The 15,749-nt window shown below is 44.3% G+C and overlaps 1 protein-coding gene across 1 annotated transcript in view; it reads left to right on the top strand.

Moving 5' to 3' along the window:
- The first annotated feature begins 3,665 nt into the window (after positions 1–3,665).
- The window catches only part of LOC121542830 (cell adhesion molecule 4-like), a 140,983-nt gene continuing 128,899 nt past the window's right edge, over positions 3,666–15,749 (top strand). Inside the window, exon 1 of the mRNA XM_045208749.1 lies at positions 3,666–3,985. Coding sequence (XP_045064684.1) covers positions 3,913–3,985 — 73 coding nt within the window. The 5' untranslated portion in view covers positions 3,666–3,912. The remainder of the gene's footprint in view (positions 3,986–15,749) is intronic.

Below are 15,749 nucleotides of genomic sequence, written 5' to 3'. Positions count from 1 at the left end.
GAAAGTCTGTTACAGATGTCGTGCATACGGCTGGTATGATGCCCCTCCTAGGGGCTCAAGAAGGGGATGCAGACACTGAGTCTAGCTTTCGGATGAAACTGGGGTTGACAAAGGATGATCCTTGGTTTGCTATTGGTGAGGTGGTGGAGTGACACCCTAGAGGGTGTCTAAAGGGGGCCAAAGTTTACTTCCCTGTTTATGTTTTATGCTTTATTAATCAAGTTAACCATTGTGAATGTTTGTCTTTCCTTATGTGAAGGTTTGAAGTTCCTGGGTGGCTGGTAGCCAACCTAGTACAAGTTAGGTGTAGATGGAAGGACTGAGGGTTTTTATTTTTTATTATCATTATTGCCTATTAATAAATGTGTGATTATTTTTGTTTGTATTTTAATGAGTGACACCCTAGTGGGTATCAAAAGGGGGAATCCTAAATTTCCCTGAAATTTCTTATTTTGGGTTCACACCCAGCGGGTGTGAAAAGGGGATTGTGGGGATCTATTTTCTTACAACTAGATGTGATGCCTAGCTTAGAAAGAATACCTTAATGATTAAACATAATAGGTTTGTGCTGTACTGATATAGATTGTTTAACATAACAAGCTGTGATTAATGTGAGGAACCGTTAGGGGGTAGGCTGAGACAGACTTGTGACTCACATACACACACACTGCCTCTTTGTTAAACCGCTCAAGGACAAAGTACTGCAACATGAAGAAGAGAACTGTGTCTGGGGTTGCTGACTCGAGACAAGTTGTGAAGATAACAACTAATGCCTGGCAACAGTGAAGCGCCAAGGGGCTGGGACCAGCCTGTGCGCCAACGATAGGCTGAGTAAGTCTAAACCACGCTCAGTCTCTACTCTGATAGGCCTGCTTGGAGCAGGAACTATCTGTCAGAGTATTAAAATAATAATTTTGGGTTGGGACAGTTAGTTCTCTGACTGCCCTGCGTGGTTTTTCAGTGGGCCCGTATATACGAACATCATATTTACCATTCAAGTGTTTGCATTAATTAAAATACTAGTCTATTTTAGAAGACGTGTATTGACCTCTTTTTGTTCCTATACCAGATTTGAATTGACGCAACTTGACAAATGGTACCAACACATCCTCCGAGAGCAACTTCTCCCTACCATCCAAGAACAGTTTGGTGACGAACAATGCATTTTCCAGCATGATTGAGCACCTTGCCATAAGGCAAAAGTGGTAACTAAGTGGCTCGGGGAACAAAACATCGACATTTTGGGTCCATGGCCAGGAAACTCCCCAGACCTTAATCGCATTGAGAACTTGTGGTCAATCCTCAAGAGGCGGGTGGACAAACAAAAACCCACAAATTCTGACAAACTCCAAGCATTGATTATGCAAGAATGGGCTGCCATCAGTCAGGATGTGGCCCAGAAGTTAATTGACAGCATGCCAGGGCGGATTGCAGAGGTCTTGAAAAAGAAGGGTCAAAACAAATATTGTCTCTTTGCATAAACTTAATGTAATTGTCAATAAAAGCCTTTGACACTTATGGAATGCTTGTAATTATACTTCAGTATACCATAGTAACATCTGACAAAAATATCTAAAAACACTGAAGCAGCAAACTTTGTGAAGACCACTACTTGTGTCATTCTCAACTTTTCACCACGACTGTACAGTGAGGTCAGTCACTTGAGGGCTTTTTGCCTCCATGGTTGTTTGTGGCTAGCTCCGCCCCCTAGGCACAAACCTAGAATCAGTATTCCCTTCTAAGGTCACCAGGTAAAGCTGAGGGCTGCCCTTAGACTCTGGCATAGGGTCTGGCTTCTGACCTCATGTCAGTAGCAAAAGGTCGTAGGATTGGAGTAGGCTTACAAAAAGATGACCAGCTACACTTTACCTCACATCATATAGGAATGATTGTTATTACCTTGCACCAGGTATTTATCATTGTTGATTCTGTTTCCTAAGAATATCCATGCACATGTCGTAGTAAATATAACATTTTATATTTACTACGACAAAGCCTGTCTCAGTGGAGATCTCCATTGGAATGAGAATGATTAGAGCAGGTATAGTTCTCTTGAATAATATCGCAACTAGGGCCCGCTCAAAGACATTGTGTAGAACACGTGGTCTCTAGTCTGTTGAATTGCTAAATTACAGACTGTTGCACATTTGTGCAAGGCGCGTAATGGTCCGTTTGTTCACTTCACTTGGTTTTGTATGTTCCCTCGCATATGCATGTATGGGCTGAAATGAAAGTGGGGTTTTCGCTGGAGAGGCAGGTGTTTTCTCACCAGTTACTTTCCAACAATGCCCCATCTGGTGCGGGGAGCCGCCTCTGACAACCGCCAACCCGGGAACAAACACTCGGAGAGAAAGTGACAGGGGAAAATTAAACGGGACGCGAAATGCAGGGGGGGCGGATATTATCCTAGCCAAAACAACGTGATCAAAGAGAACATATCTCGGCGTGGGACAAGTATAAATCAAAAGACAGAAGGAACGGAAGTGTGGTTGAGCGGGAGAAGTACAGAAGGGTAAATCAGTAGCCTACAATCATGTCAGGCTACCCATGACTACGGGGCAGAAGACTAGACAGATGGGCCTATTATGGAGACTGAGACAGGCCACTTTTTATGTAGCGATTTTAGAGGAACATTCAGGCTTAGGGCTACAGCATTTCCATCGAGCAATTTTCAAAGCTGAAAATGAGAATGTGTTCTGCTTCAAATATATTATAATGTTCAGGCTGAATAAACTAATTAATTAATTAACAAATACATGTTAATTATAGGCCCATGTTCCGAGCTGATCTGACATGCTATGCACTTTGCCCATCTAAAGGTGTCGCCAAACACTAACTTTGAAACATTCATTAACGTATAATAAAATATTCACTGAGGTATTTTCAAAAGAAAATACAATTTTCATAATAGGCCCGTTTGTGTGCCACGCTGTGACTGGAAAACGCAATTTGGGGTGCAGTGCAACCACAGCATGACGGTAAGATGAGTCTTCGGTGCTTCTTATTCAGCCGTTGTGTGCGCCACCGAGCTCTGTCAAGAACAAGGATTTGGAACCGCAAGAGAGTTTTGTTGGTTTCATTCCATTACCTCTATTCCAAGCGATAATTTGCTAAAATATACCTTTATTTAGGCTAGTGCTCTGTTCTACACTCCACTGACGATTTCACTTTACATTTAGAACACAAACACTTTTGTTGTTTACTCCTAGGCTACTCCAATATGAAAATAGGTCTAAATTCAGTAGTCAATTCCTTCAATTATATACATTCCTTTGATCGACACAATAAGTTGCGTAGCCTCCATGTATATGGCCATAATTTTCATCTTCAGCCTATTATGTTTTGAATGTTACAATAACATACTGTATATATATATTTGTAAATGCATATCATTGAATATGAAACAGTCTTATAATAATACATGTTGACCTAACTATGCATGTTTTGTAAATACCTTTTATTTGGTAGGCTATTAATGTTTGTTATCAATCAGGTTTATAGTAGCCTACCTACATTGATTAAAATAGTTTGTAGTATGTTCTGTCCCTTGTTTTCTGAACCCACCCTCATCTTGAGATACATTCCTCCACCTGCTCCTTGCTTCTTATTGGTCAGAGAACAATTCCGAGTCCCGCCCTCCTCGCTTGCTTTTAAATATATTTACATCTTTAAGTAACCAAGGAAAACTGTCGGAACCACGGTCGTTTAGTCAGGTCAACGAGAAAAAAAGTAGGTGTATGTGTCTAGTAGTAAGCCAATTTTGTTTTGTATGTAATAAGACCCCAGCGAATGTTGGTTAACAGAACCAGACACACTCCAGGCTTTATTCGCGGGTGAACCTGCGGGTTCACGTCACTTTCATTTCTCCAAGGAAGAGGAATATCAAAAAAGAGATCAGCGGGAATATCAACGATGGCATTTACGGCCGTGTGGAACTACTGCGTTCCCTTGTCCATCATCACTTTGCTATCTCTTGTGGGGACAGGTAAGACAATTTTATATTTGGAATGATATAAAGAATGGGCTATCCGCTGGTAAAGAAAGACGCAGAAACGAGAGCATCATACTTTCTATAGGGACTTGCCCTGACCTTTGTTGACTATTCAAGTTGAAAGGATTGCGTGACAATAACCTAAACGCTAATATGCACCGCAGGCTATTTCGTCCTGTAAATGGGATATTTTGTCAATGGATAGGACTGCGCGCTGCCTGCCTGGGACAGTGGTGATTGTGCATGTGCGATTACGCGCCTCCTGCGGTCCTATGTGAAGCTTTCTAAACCCGATGTGGTCTGTATCTCATTGAACACACATCGTTGATGTTTCACCTACACATCGTTATATTGATGCTACATGGTAGCGTGGTTTGTTTTCCTTGTTTGGACAGGTAGTATTATATTTAAACATGCGTTGTTACGACCCCATATTGAAAACAAAAGTAAAAACTATTGCCACCTTCCTACCTTCTGGCCAGTGTACAGATCTTATATGATATTTAATTGTACGTTGCATCGCCATCATACGCCATAACCTATACGTCTTCCACTTCATCATTTGTATCGACAGAACATAGTTGGGATACACATAACGGGATGCATAGGCTATGTAACCGCACAGTGTGAATATCGAATTAGCCACATGCCTGCTCATAACAAAAACCGCAGCAGAGCAGAGAAGCCGACTACTACCACAAAATCTCTGTCCATTCAGTCGCTGCTGACAGCGTCCTCGGCCAGAGTAATTTCGCTTGCCTGGGTTCTGGGGACTAGACAGTCGCGGGGTGCTAGCCCAGTATCCCTAGCCTCGTGTTCGTCTAATAGATTACTAGTCATTGCCTGCCTGTCACTGACATGACATTCTCCACATTATGTTCTGGAACCTTTGAGTTCCCAACACCTTCTTATCAGCTGGTCTGATATCTATAAATGTATTGCAGAATGATAATTAAAGCCAGCAAGGCACCCCGAGGCAGTGCAGGAGCCTACTATGGGCCTCTCTCCCCTGTATGTCTGTGTGCCTAGGGATAGTCCCGTCCTGTTCCGTTCTGTTCCCATAGGGACAGCCTATTTCATGCTCACATCCCATGATAAGTGCCTGTGCTGCACACTGGGGATTTGGATTAATATGACATCTCCAAGACAACTTGCTCTTTTTACTGCATGGCTTTGGTTACGCCATCTGTTTGTATCCGAGAGGAATTGCTTTAGCTCAGCTTGCATCAATGTTTATTAGAATGAGTTACAATTCCCATGATTCTAACAAAGGAATTAGAAGTGGGTTGTGTGGATAGTCTTGTTTTATAGGTTACCATATGGTACCCCAGTAGCTATTACTAAGTTATATTACACTGTAGTGTAGGCTGATGTCATTATATTCGGTAATATTGATTGTGCTTTTAGCAAGGCAGTGAATGGGTTAAGGTCTTGCTTCCATACTGTAGTGTATTGTCACAGAGCGGTGCTGTGCCTGCCAATGACGTCAACTGTTGGAGAAACACTAGTCTTTCCTCCATACCCCTGTGTGTATTCCACAGCTGCTGCACTATAGCCAAGAGAGGGAGAGAGAGTGATTTTATATGCATGAGTGTGTTAGTGTATGTACATGTATCCTTTACAGGAGTAAGAGAGAAAGGTGTGTGTGTGTGTGTGTGTGTGTGCTGCTTACAGTGCAGGGTTTTGCTAGAGCTGCAGGCTGCCTTGGCTGGGGCCTGGTTGGTGATCACTGTCATTAATCAAGCTAGTGACAGGGCTGGGGGGGTGGGGAGTCAGCCGAGGGGAGGAAGGAATCATGACATGTAACGTAGTCGAGTTTATGGGGAGCTGGAATGGGGGAGGGAGAGGGAGGAGAGCGATAGAAAGAGGGGGTTGGGGGAAAGGAGGAGAGGCAGAGCTGCAGTGAGAAGGTGGAGGTGGAGAGATGGCTGGTTTTCAACACCCCTTCATCATGCAAATCAGGACGGAAATCAGAAAAACTAATTTAGAGAGAAGGAGGGGGAGGAATGGAGGAGGGAGACGAGGGGAAGGGAGAAAAAGAGGGGCCTCTGACTATGGCAGGGAGAGAGATGGATGGATTGATTGGATAGATAGACAGAGTGATGTTAAGACAGGGAGGCAACCAGAGATGGCTACCTAAGAGGAAGAGAAGGAGAAAGAGAGGGACAGAAAGCGATGTAGAGGGGGGAGAGAGAGAGAGGGGGAGAGAAGGGGAGAGAGAGAGAAGGGGAGAGAGAGAGGGTGAGATGGAGAAGAAAAGCTGAGGCGAGGAGGACTTCACAGCGCGTGTCTGCTGGGCCAGCCTGAGGGACACACACACACACACACACACACTGAGAGCTCTGTATCGGGGTTCTGGTGTGTGTGGGGGTGGGTGATCCGCTACAGCTGCAGGCCAAACTGCCAGAGCATCCCCAGAGCAGAGCTCCTAATACTGCTAACTCCGCCTCTGCTGCTACCAGCACCACTACCACCACACTGGCCCCCAGCCAGTCTGCTATTACTGCTGCTTCGATCACCTCTGGGCTTTTAATCACCTCCATTTGTTTATATGACTGTGTGCAATGAGAGCCATCCGTTTGAGCCCCTTGTCATCATGCATCTGGCCCATGGCTCTGCTAAAGGCACTGGCAGTTGAAAAACGGCAGCAATTGGATGGACTTGTGGGGAGAAGATTTGAATACCAATTATCGTCGGTGTGCATGCGTACACACCCACATGCGGCGAGTATAAATCAATGTCGGTGTGAGTCACCGTCTTATTCTGCCTTAAATCACTAACAAATAGGGAAGCAGGCATATACACCCACACACTGCGACTTCAGAGGACAGCTGACACAGTTTGCTCAAGTTTCTTTCTAATGCAAGAATATGAGTGATTACTCAAGACGCTCTGTCAGCCTGAGCCGTTTTTTATGCTTGTCAGGCATAGTTTGCATCATGTCAGAGTAGGATTCACTTGTGCTTTCTTCTAGATTATGCTGGAATCACTAGTTCAGCTCACCACTTTGTTCTTTAATGCGTTGAAGAAGTCTTCAACATAAGCCAAGATTTTACCCTTTGATCCAAACCTTTGAGGATAATTCTACTCCAAATAAAATATAGTTGTCGACAATTTAATTAAAATAGTGGGACCTCCTCCCCTTCTCACACGCGTGCCGTAATTAAGACCTTGAGTGAAGCCAATGTTGGAATTTCTCGGTAGTACATCCTTATTTCATGATTCCTCTAGTAGGACTACATGACTGAAAAATCAAACGTTGGCATGCGGTGCTGGCGTGCCCATCAAGTCAACACGATTGGGGCAATACTCAGGCTTGTTTGTATTCAGTCTTGCACGGCAGTATCACAGCAGTTTGATCAGCTGATTTAGTTTAAAGGCTAGCGGCTGTCAAAACAGAAGCTCTATCTCCTGCTCTACGGATCAACTCATAAACAAATTTCAGTGTGTCGCTTTTCACAAAGTCACAACGGTGAACGAGAGAAAGAGAGAGAGAGTGAGTTACGCAGCGTAACGTGGGCGAGTTTTATTCTTCCCCCTTTCGGTTTTATGGTTCCATTACTCATGGACAGAAGAGTTCCTAGCTGACTGTTTAGTGCAGGTGATTCATTTTACTGTAATGATTGTCTAATTTCCAACTAGCCCACTGTCTCATCCATAACACTGGAACTATGGAAATATGGGCTGTATCTCAAGTCTTCAGTATTTTGCTCTTTTAGAAGCCCATCAGGAATGTCTAGCTCATCAATGTCAGTGCAGACTGCAGACTGCAGAGGGAGAGAAGGAGAGGAAGCCACTTTGAGATTATTGAGATGACTTGGCCTCTATCAGACTTGGCCGTCAGTCACATGTCATAGTTCACTTCCTGTTTACTACTTACAGTAGCTGATCTGTCCTCAGTGAGAAGTTGACAGGATATAAATCGATTCTGGACACTGGCATCGGAAAGGCAGAAGGCAACCATGTTGATGATTTTAGTCAGATATCTCATTTATTTGTTTATTTTCAGTCCAATAAAAATAATATAAATTCAGGCCTTGTGAGGGATTATTAAAATAAGTATATTGACTTGATTGTTTAAAGCGGAAGTTAATTTACCATCATTTAACTCTCCTCAGAGAGTGATAAACATGCTAATCATAATGGTGATTTACCTAGTCTGTCCTTATGACAGCTCAGTTGGTAGAGCATGGCGTTTGCAACGCCAGGGTTGTGGGTTCGTTTCCCACGGGGGGCCAGTATGAAAATGTGTGCACTCACTAACTGTAAGTCGCTCTGGATAAGAGCGTCTGCTAAATGACTAAAATGTAAAAATGTAAAATGTGTCTATATCTGAATAGTTGGCTTTCCACCAACTTCTCTGGGAAGATTTTGTGGTGAAGAGGAGATGTCAAGGACATCTTTATTTTCTGGCTCTCTCAGCCTGTCAATCAATCTCTTCTTTAATCTCCCGCTGAGTGTCTGCTCTTCTCTCCTCCCCAGCTTATTGGTCAGTAAACTGCGACAGCCTTTTCTCATGTCCCTCTATATGTTCTGACCTTCTGTCCCTTGGGCCGGTGTTCTTTGTGTTCTTACCGCTGTCTGTCTGTTTGTTTTGCTGTTGAGACTGTAAGCATCGATTCCCGCTTCAGCATTGCTTGGCACTCTGTCTAGTATAGGTGCTACTGCTGTGTGTTCTTTGTGTGCCACACTCTTACGTGAAGGACCTCGGAATTGAATTCAACAATAGCAAGAACAAGGGACAACAATATAACTAAGGAGAGGAAGGAAGAGCGAGAGAGAGGAAGATAGAGCGAGAAACAGGGCTAAAGAGAAAAGAGAATAGAGAGCTTGAAGAAGGGGAAGTCACAGAGGTGAACATTCCTTCCTATTGGGGACACTGTTGCCATGACTCTGGGTAAACACCGCCCGCTTCCCTTCGCCCCCCGTGCTTGTTTAACACCCTGTTCCACCCTGCTGACACCTGTCTCAGTGACTCCTGGATGGCCTGGCACTAACACGGCAGGATGGAGGGCCCCCGGTAACCCTGTAACCACAGTGATTATACCCACTCAGACGCCGTTAGAGCCCTCGCCAGCCTTGATTGGATGATAGGAGCTGATTGAACTGAAAGGCCACCCCTCTCAAATTGGAGTGTTGGAACCTGGGTGCTGCTTGAGCACCGGCGCTAATACATGCCTCCCATTGGTAGATGAGGATGAAGAGAGAGACACACACACACACACACACACACACACACACACACACACACACACACACACACACACACACACACACACACACACACACACACACACACACACACACACACACACACACACACACACACACACACACACACACACACACACACACACACACACACACACACACACACACACTTCAAATCACCTGTGATGAGGGGCTAGCCATCTTACATTGAAGTGTAAGGCACAACAGTGTAATGGGGCTAATACTGTCTCCCATCGTTAGCTCATGATGACTACAGTCTGAGTACAGATTCTGAATGGGCTATATTTATATTTACGTCATTTAGCAGACGCTCTTATCCAGAGCGACTTACAATTAGTGCATACATGTTTAATTTTTTTTATTTTTTTATACTGGCCCCCCGTGGGAATCGAACCCACAACCCTGGCATTGCAAGCGCCATGCTCTACCAACTGAGCTGTCATAAGGACAGACTAGGTAAATCACCATTATGATTAGCATGTTTATCACTCTCTGAGGAGAGTTAAATGATGGTAAATTAACTTCCGCTTTAAACAATCATGTCAATATACTTATTTTAATAATCCCTCACAAGGCCTGAATTTATATTATTTTTATTGGACTGAAAATAAACAAATAAATGAGATATCTGACTAAAATCATCAACATGGTTGCCTTCTGCCTTTCCGATGCCAGTGTCCAGAATCGATTTATATCCTGTCAACTTCTCACTGAAGACAGATCAGCTACTGTAAGTAGTAAACAGGAAGTGAACTATGACATGTGACTGACGGCCAAGTCTGATAGAGGCCAAGTCATCTCAATAATCTCAAAGTGGCTTCCTCTCTTCCTCTCTTCCTCTCTTCCTCTCCTTCTCTCCCTCTGCAGTCTGCAGTCTGCACTGACATTGATGAGCTAGACATTCCTGATGGGCTTCTAAAAGAGCAAAATACTGAAGACTTGAGATACAGCCCATATTTCCAGTGTTATGGATGAGACAGTGGGCTAGTTGGAAATTAGACAACTGAGCTACCTCCCTGCCGGCCATTCCCTCCCCTACCCTAGGCCAATTGTGCGCCGCCCCATTGGTCTCCCGGTTGCGGCCGGCTACGACAGAGCCTGGATTCGAACCAGGATCTCTAGTGGCACAGCTAGCACTGCGATGCAGTGCCTTAGACCACTGCGCCACTCGGGAGACTATATGAGGTGCTCCTCCAGGGTCAGGGGGATGAGAGACACAGAGATTAGCCCAGGTGAGGCTACCTCAGCAGGGCATGACACGCAGACCAGTTCCCCTGGAGTCTGGTTCTGTTGGAGGTGGTTGATGCTGAGCAGAGAGGGGCAGGGAGAGGGTGATTGGAGAAGAGAGGATAGAGAGAGAGGAGAAAGAGGAGGGTGTATATTGCTGTTCACTGGGCCTGGGAAAAAGGGAAGCTGAGAAAGGAGGGAAGGGGCCCTGAGCGTACGTCACAGACCAGTGGAGCGGACCAGCAGAGAGCCGGGGTGAGAGATAGAGAGAGAAGTCCAACAAACGAGTGAATGATTGCAGGATTTGGAGTTGAAAATGGAAGGGTGGAGAAAGACAAGGGAGCTGAATCTGCCTGTGCAGAGCTAGAGGAAGGGATGAAGAAAGAGGGGAAGGGAGAAGAAATACAAGGGAGAGATTATGAACGGAGGTGTGACCACAGGCAATGTACAGAGACCCAAGGTGGCAGAGTGGAAAGAGGAGTGGGAGAGAGACAGATGATGGCGATGTAGAGAGGAGTGGGTGTTGTGTAGGTGAACACAACAGACTACACAGAGAAAAGAGGCCCTGATCGATGAGCTCATTCTATACAACACACACACACACACACAGTCTTGTACAGATAACCTTGTGGGGACACACAATTCAGTACCATTCAAAATCGTATTTTCCCTAACCCGTACTCTTACCCTAACCCTAATCTTAACCCTAACCTTAACCCAAAAACCTAACCCTAACCTTAAAACTAACCCTAGCTCCTAATCCTAAACCTAATTCTAACACTAATTCTAAACTTAACCCTAAACCCCCAAGAAATAGCATTTGACCTTGTGGGGACCAACAAAATGACCCCAGTTGGTCAAATTTTTGTTAGTTTACTATTCTTGTGGGGACTTCTGGTCCCCACAAGAATAGTTAAACACGTACACACACACACACACACAGACACACGCACACAAATGTACATACACTGTTGTCTGTCATTCTCTCAGGTCGCAGTGCTCCCACTTAGTGAAGGAAAAAAGTATTTGATCCCCTGCTAATTTTGTACGTTTGCCCACTGACAAAGAAATGATCAGTCTATAATTTTAATGGTAGGTTTATTTGAACAGTGAGAGACAGAATAACAACAACAAAATCCAGAAAAACGCATGTCAAAAATATTATGAATTGATTTGCATTTTAATGAGGGAAATAAGTATTTGACCCCCTCTCAATCAGAAAGATTTCTGGCTCCCAGGTGTCTTTTATACAGGTAACAAGCTGAAATTAGGAGCACACTCTTAAAGAGAGTGCTCCTAATCTCAGTTTGTTACCTGTATAAAAGACACCTGTCCACAGAAGCAATCAATCAATCAGATTCCAAACTCTCCACCATGGCCAAGACCAAAGAGCTCTCCAAGGATGTCAGGGACAAGATTGTGGTCCTACACAAGGCTGGAATGGGCTACAAGACCATCGCCAAGCAGCTTGGTGAGAAGGTGACAACAGTTGGTGCGATTATTCGCAAATGGAAGAAACACAAAAGAACTGTCAATCTCCCTCGGCCTGGGGCTCCATGCAAGATCTCACCTCGTGGAGTTGCAATGATCATGAAAACGGTGAGGAATCAGCCCAGAACTACACGGGAGGATCTTGTCAATGATCTCAAGGCAGCTGGGACCATAGTCACCAAGAAAACAATTGGTAACACACTACGCTGTGAAGGACTGAAATCCTGCAGCGCCCGCAAGGTCCCCCTGCTCAAGAAAGCACATACACAGGCCCGTCTGAAGTTTGCCAATGAACATCTGAATGATTCAGAGGAGAACTGGGTGAAAGTGTTGTGGTCAGATGAGACCAAAATTGAGCTCTTTGGCATCAACTCAACTCGCCGTGTTTGGAGGAGGAGGAATGCTGCCTATGACCCCAAGAACACCATCCCCACCGTCAAACATGGAGGTGGAAACATTATGCTTTGGGGGTGTTTTTCTGCTAAGGGGACAGGACAACTTCACTGCATCAAAGGGACAATGAACGGGGCCATGTACCGTCAAATCTTGTGTGAGAACCTCCTTCCCTCAGCCAGGGCATTGAAAATGGGTCGTGGATGGGTATTCCAGCATGACAATGACCCAAAACACACGGCCAAGGCAACAAAGGAGTGGCTCAAGAAGAAGCACATTAAGGTCCTGGAGTGGCCTAGCCAGTCTCCAGACCTTAATCCCATAGAAAATCTGTGGAGGGAGCTGAAGGTTCGAGTTGCCATACGTCAGCCTCAAAACCTTAATGACTTGGAGAAGATCTGCAAAGAGGAGTGGGACTAAATCCCTCCTGAGATGTGTGCAAACCTGGTGGCCAACTACAAGAAACGTCTGACCTCTGTGATTGCCAACAAGGGTTTTGCCACCAAGTACTAAATCATGTTTTGCAGAGGGGTCAAATACTTATTTCCCTCATTAAAATGCAAATCAATTCATAACATCTTTGACATGCGTTTTTCTGGATTTTTTTGTTGTTATTCTGTCTCTCACTGTTCAAATAAACCTACCATTAAAATTATAGACTGATCATTTCTTTGTCAGTGGGCAAACGTACAAAATCAGCAGGGGATCAAATACTTTTTTGCCTCACTGTACATAGTGTAGCACAGCACAGTAATACTCAGCTTTCAGTATTAACCCCCCCACCCCCCTCTTCAAATTACTAAGATTTCCTCTGGAAATGACCTTCTCAGAAACCCCCCTGAACCCCCTCCGTAGCAGGCACGCACGCCCGCGCACACAACACACACACACACACACACACACACACACACACACACACACACACACACACAGCCATTCAGCAGCTTGCCATTTACCAGGAATTCTCATCATTGTTAATAATGGGACGTCTTGATGAGCTCAGCTCTGGAAATGTCCAGTCTCTCTCTCTCTCTCTCTCTCTCTCTCTCTCTCTCTCTCTCTCTCTCTCTCTCTCTCTCTCTCTCTCTCTCTCTCTCTCTCTCTCTCTCTCTCTCTCTCTCTCTCTCTGTGTCTCTCTCTCTGTGTCTCTGTCTGTCTGTCTCTCTTAAAGAGCGACTGCCTTTAAAAAACAACGAATATCTTTGAAAACGGCCTATGTAGCATCGTTATGAGTCAGAAACAGTTAGTCTAGTGTGAAAATTGACTACAAAGTGTAAATAAGATAATTTTGGTCCTAAAGTTAGTCTCGTCTAAAACAGAGTTTGGAACATCCATGCGTCACAACGGGTAAATGAAGGTTGGGTTTTGGTTTTAAGATGTCCATTTGCCCACTAACATGGGGTGAACAGCTGTGGTGATCACTCTCTATCCAATTGCATAGACAGTGAGACATAAGACAATCCGTCTCACATTTTTTTACTTCAGAAATACTGCACCAACCACCTTAGTTAGATGTAAAATTGCGCACGAAAACATCCTCTGCAAAAACATCAAAATGAAGACCTCTCTCCTTATTCTGGGGATTTTGAGGAAGTGAAATAGGCATCCGTGTTTACAGTGTCTCATGGGGAACAAACATCATTAACCAAAAGCGGAATCGGTCAGGAAACACACCTCCAAGACTGAAATCTCATTTTTCAAATGAGCAACAGAAAAACACGTGCCAATCGGCGTGTTCAGTGGCTCTTGAAGGGAAATCAGACTAACGTTTTTAGAAGGGCACCACAACACTTTTGAAAAGGTCTGCGATGAGGTAACCATCTTAGAATGTCTCCCAATACCCCTGTCTCAGTGCAGACTCATATCTACTGTCAATATGCCTGTTGGCTGTGGTTGTTTTTTGTCTTTGAAGGAAGGAGTTTTTTGGACTTGGATGAAACATTGATATTCCAGACTGATTATGCTCCTTATTCACACCAGCTAATTACGATAATGGCGATAATGAATGATTTGGCTCCTAATGTGTGTTTGAAATGGGGGAGAGGCGGAATAAAGTTTCTCAGTGGGCTTGTCATTATTAGCTATTACCAACAGTGATATAATGCTTTGTTTATCTGAGCCTTCCCATATGCTCTTTCAACAACAAGCATGTCTGTTGATTGCTAGATTCAGTGAAAAGGACAACTGCTGCCACTAGATCAAACACACAAGATTGAGCAATATGGTTCTGGAGGGAGGCCAGAGAATTGTTGACTAATGCTGAGCCGATTAACCAAAATGTCAGTTATTTTTTTGTTTATGAACAGCTAATTCACCTACTTCGGTTCAATTATTTGAATTCCATTTCGTTCTGTTTTTTTGCGCACATTACACAGTTTCTCTAGAGATAAATCAGATCCAGCCTGAACTGTGCGGGGTAGTAGGGAGTTGTAGTTTTCAACAGGCCAATAATCTACATAGTTTAGCGCATAAAACATGGTAATTAACTACAATGACTATAATCCATTGTGCATCTACTTGTCCGGTCTGTGATTCCTTTACGCCTGCTACAGAAGAGACAAGAATGCAGGATCATGAGGGGATATAGAGAGCAGCTGTTGCTTCGCGAGTTATCTCTATCTGAAAATACATTATCAAAGTGATTGATAGTTGGTATTCAGCAGTCATAAAAATATGCCTTATTTACTTTGAAGAACTACTAAAATAGTGATTATGTCAGACAGAATAGACAGCAGCTCTGACTAAAAATGTAACCGAAACCGAACCGACCTCAAAAAGCTCTAATCGCTCAGCACTACTGTTGACACACACCACTGGAATCTCTCTACAGAAGCATCGCTCTTAACCGCATGAATCACACCCAACTCTCTCTCTCTCGCTCTCTCTCTCTCTCTCTCTCTCTCAGCCTGAGACAACAGCTTTAGCGTCAGGAGTGAGCTTTGATCCACTTCATTAGTAAACCATAAACAACCATTAATTAGGGGCAATTAATTACCAGGACATGAAAACAATCCTCGAAAAGTTAGCCACACTCAAAGACCCCCAAGCGTTCCAGAAGAAAGAGCGGGGGAGATGGGCCGGAGAGGGAGAAAGACTCCAGTGAGGTACTAAATGTTGCTGCGGGGAGATTTACCGAGATGATTTGCTGGGCTCTTTAGAGTTTCATAAGATCATCAATTCATGCAGTCCTTTCAATGGGAAAACAAAGCAGGGCGGCCACCTGCGCAGAGGGAAGAAAGGATCTCTGGCTCCTATGGGAAGAGATGATCTCACCTCACAATGGAACTCTCCTTTTTTAAGGGGAGAGATTGTTACGCTCTGAGAAGCGCGGCCGGAGCTAAGAAAACGGCCAAGCACCAGCGACCTTGAAGATGGGTTAGTGCTTGTTGAGGTTATAGCTCTGTCTCTAAGGAGT

This window comes from Coregonus clupeaformis, chromosome 28 (genome assembly GCF_020615455.1).
Source record: "Coregonus clupeaformis isolate EN_2021a chromosome 28, ASM2061545v1, whole genome shotgun sequence".
Classification (NCBI taxonomy): Eukaryota; Metazoa; Chordata; class Actinopteri; order Salmoniformes; family Salmonidae; genus Coregonus; species Coregonus clupeaformis.
The sequence above is the reverse complement of the archived record's forward strand: the minus strand, read 5'-3'. Positions and strand labels throughout refer to the sequence as shown.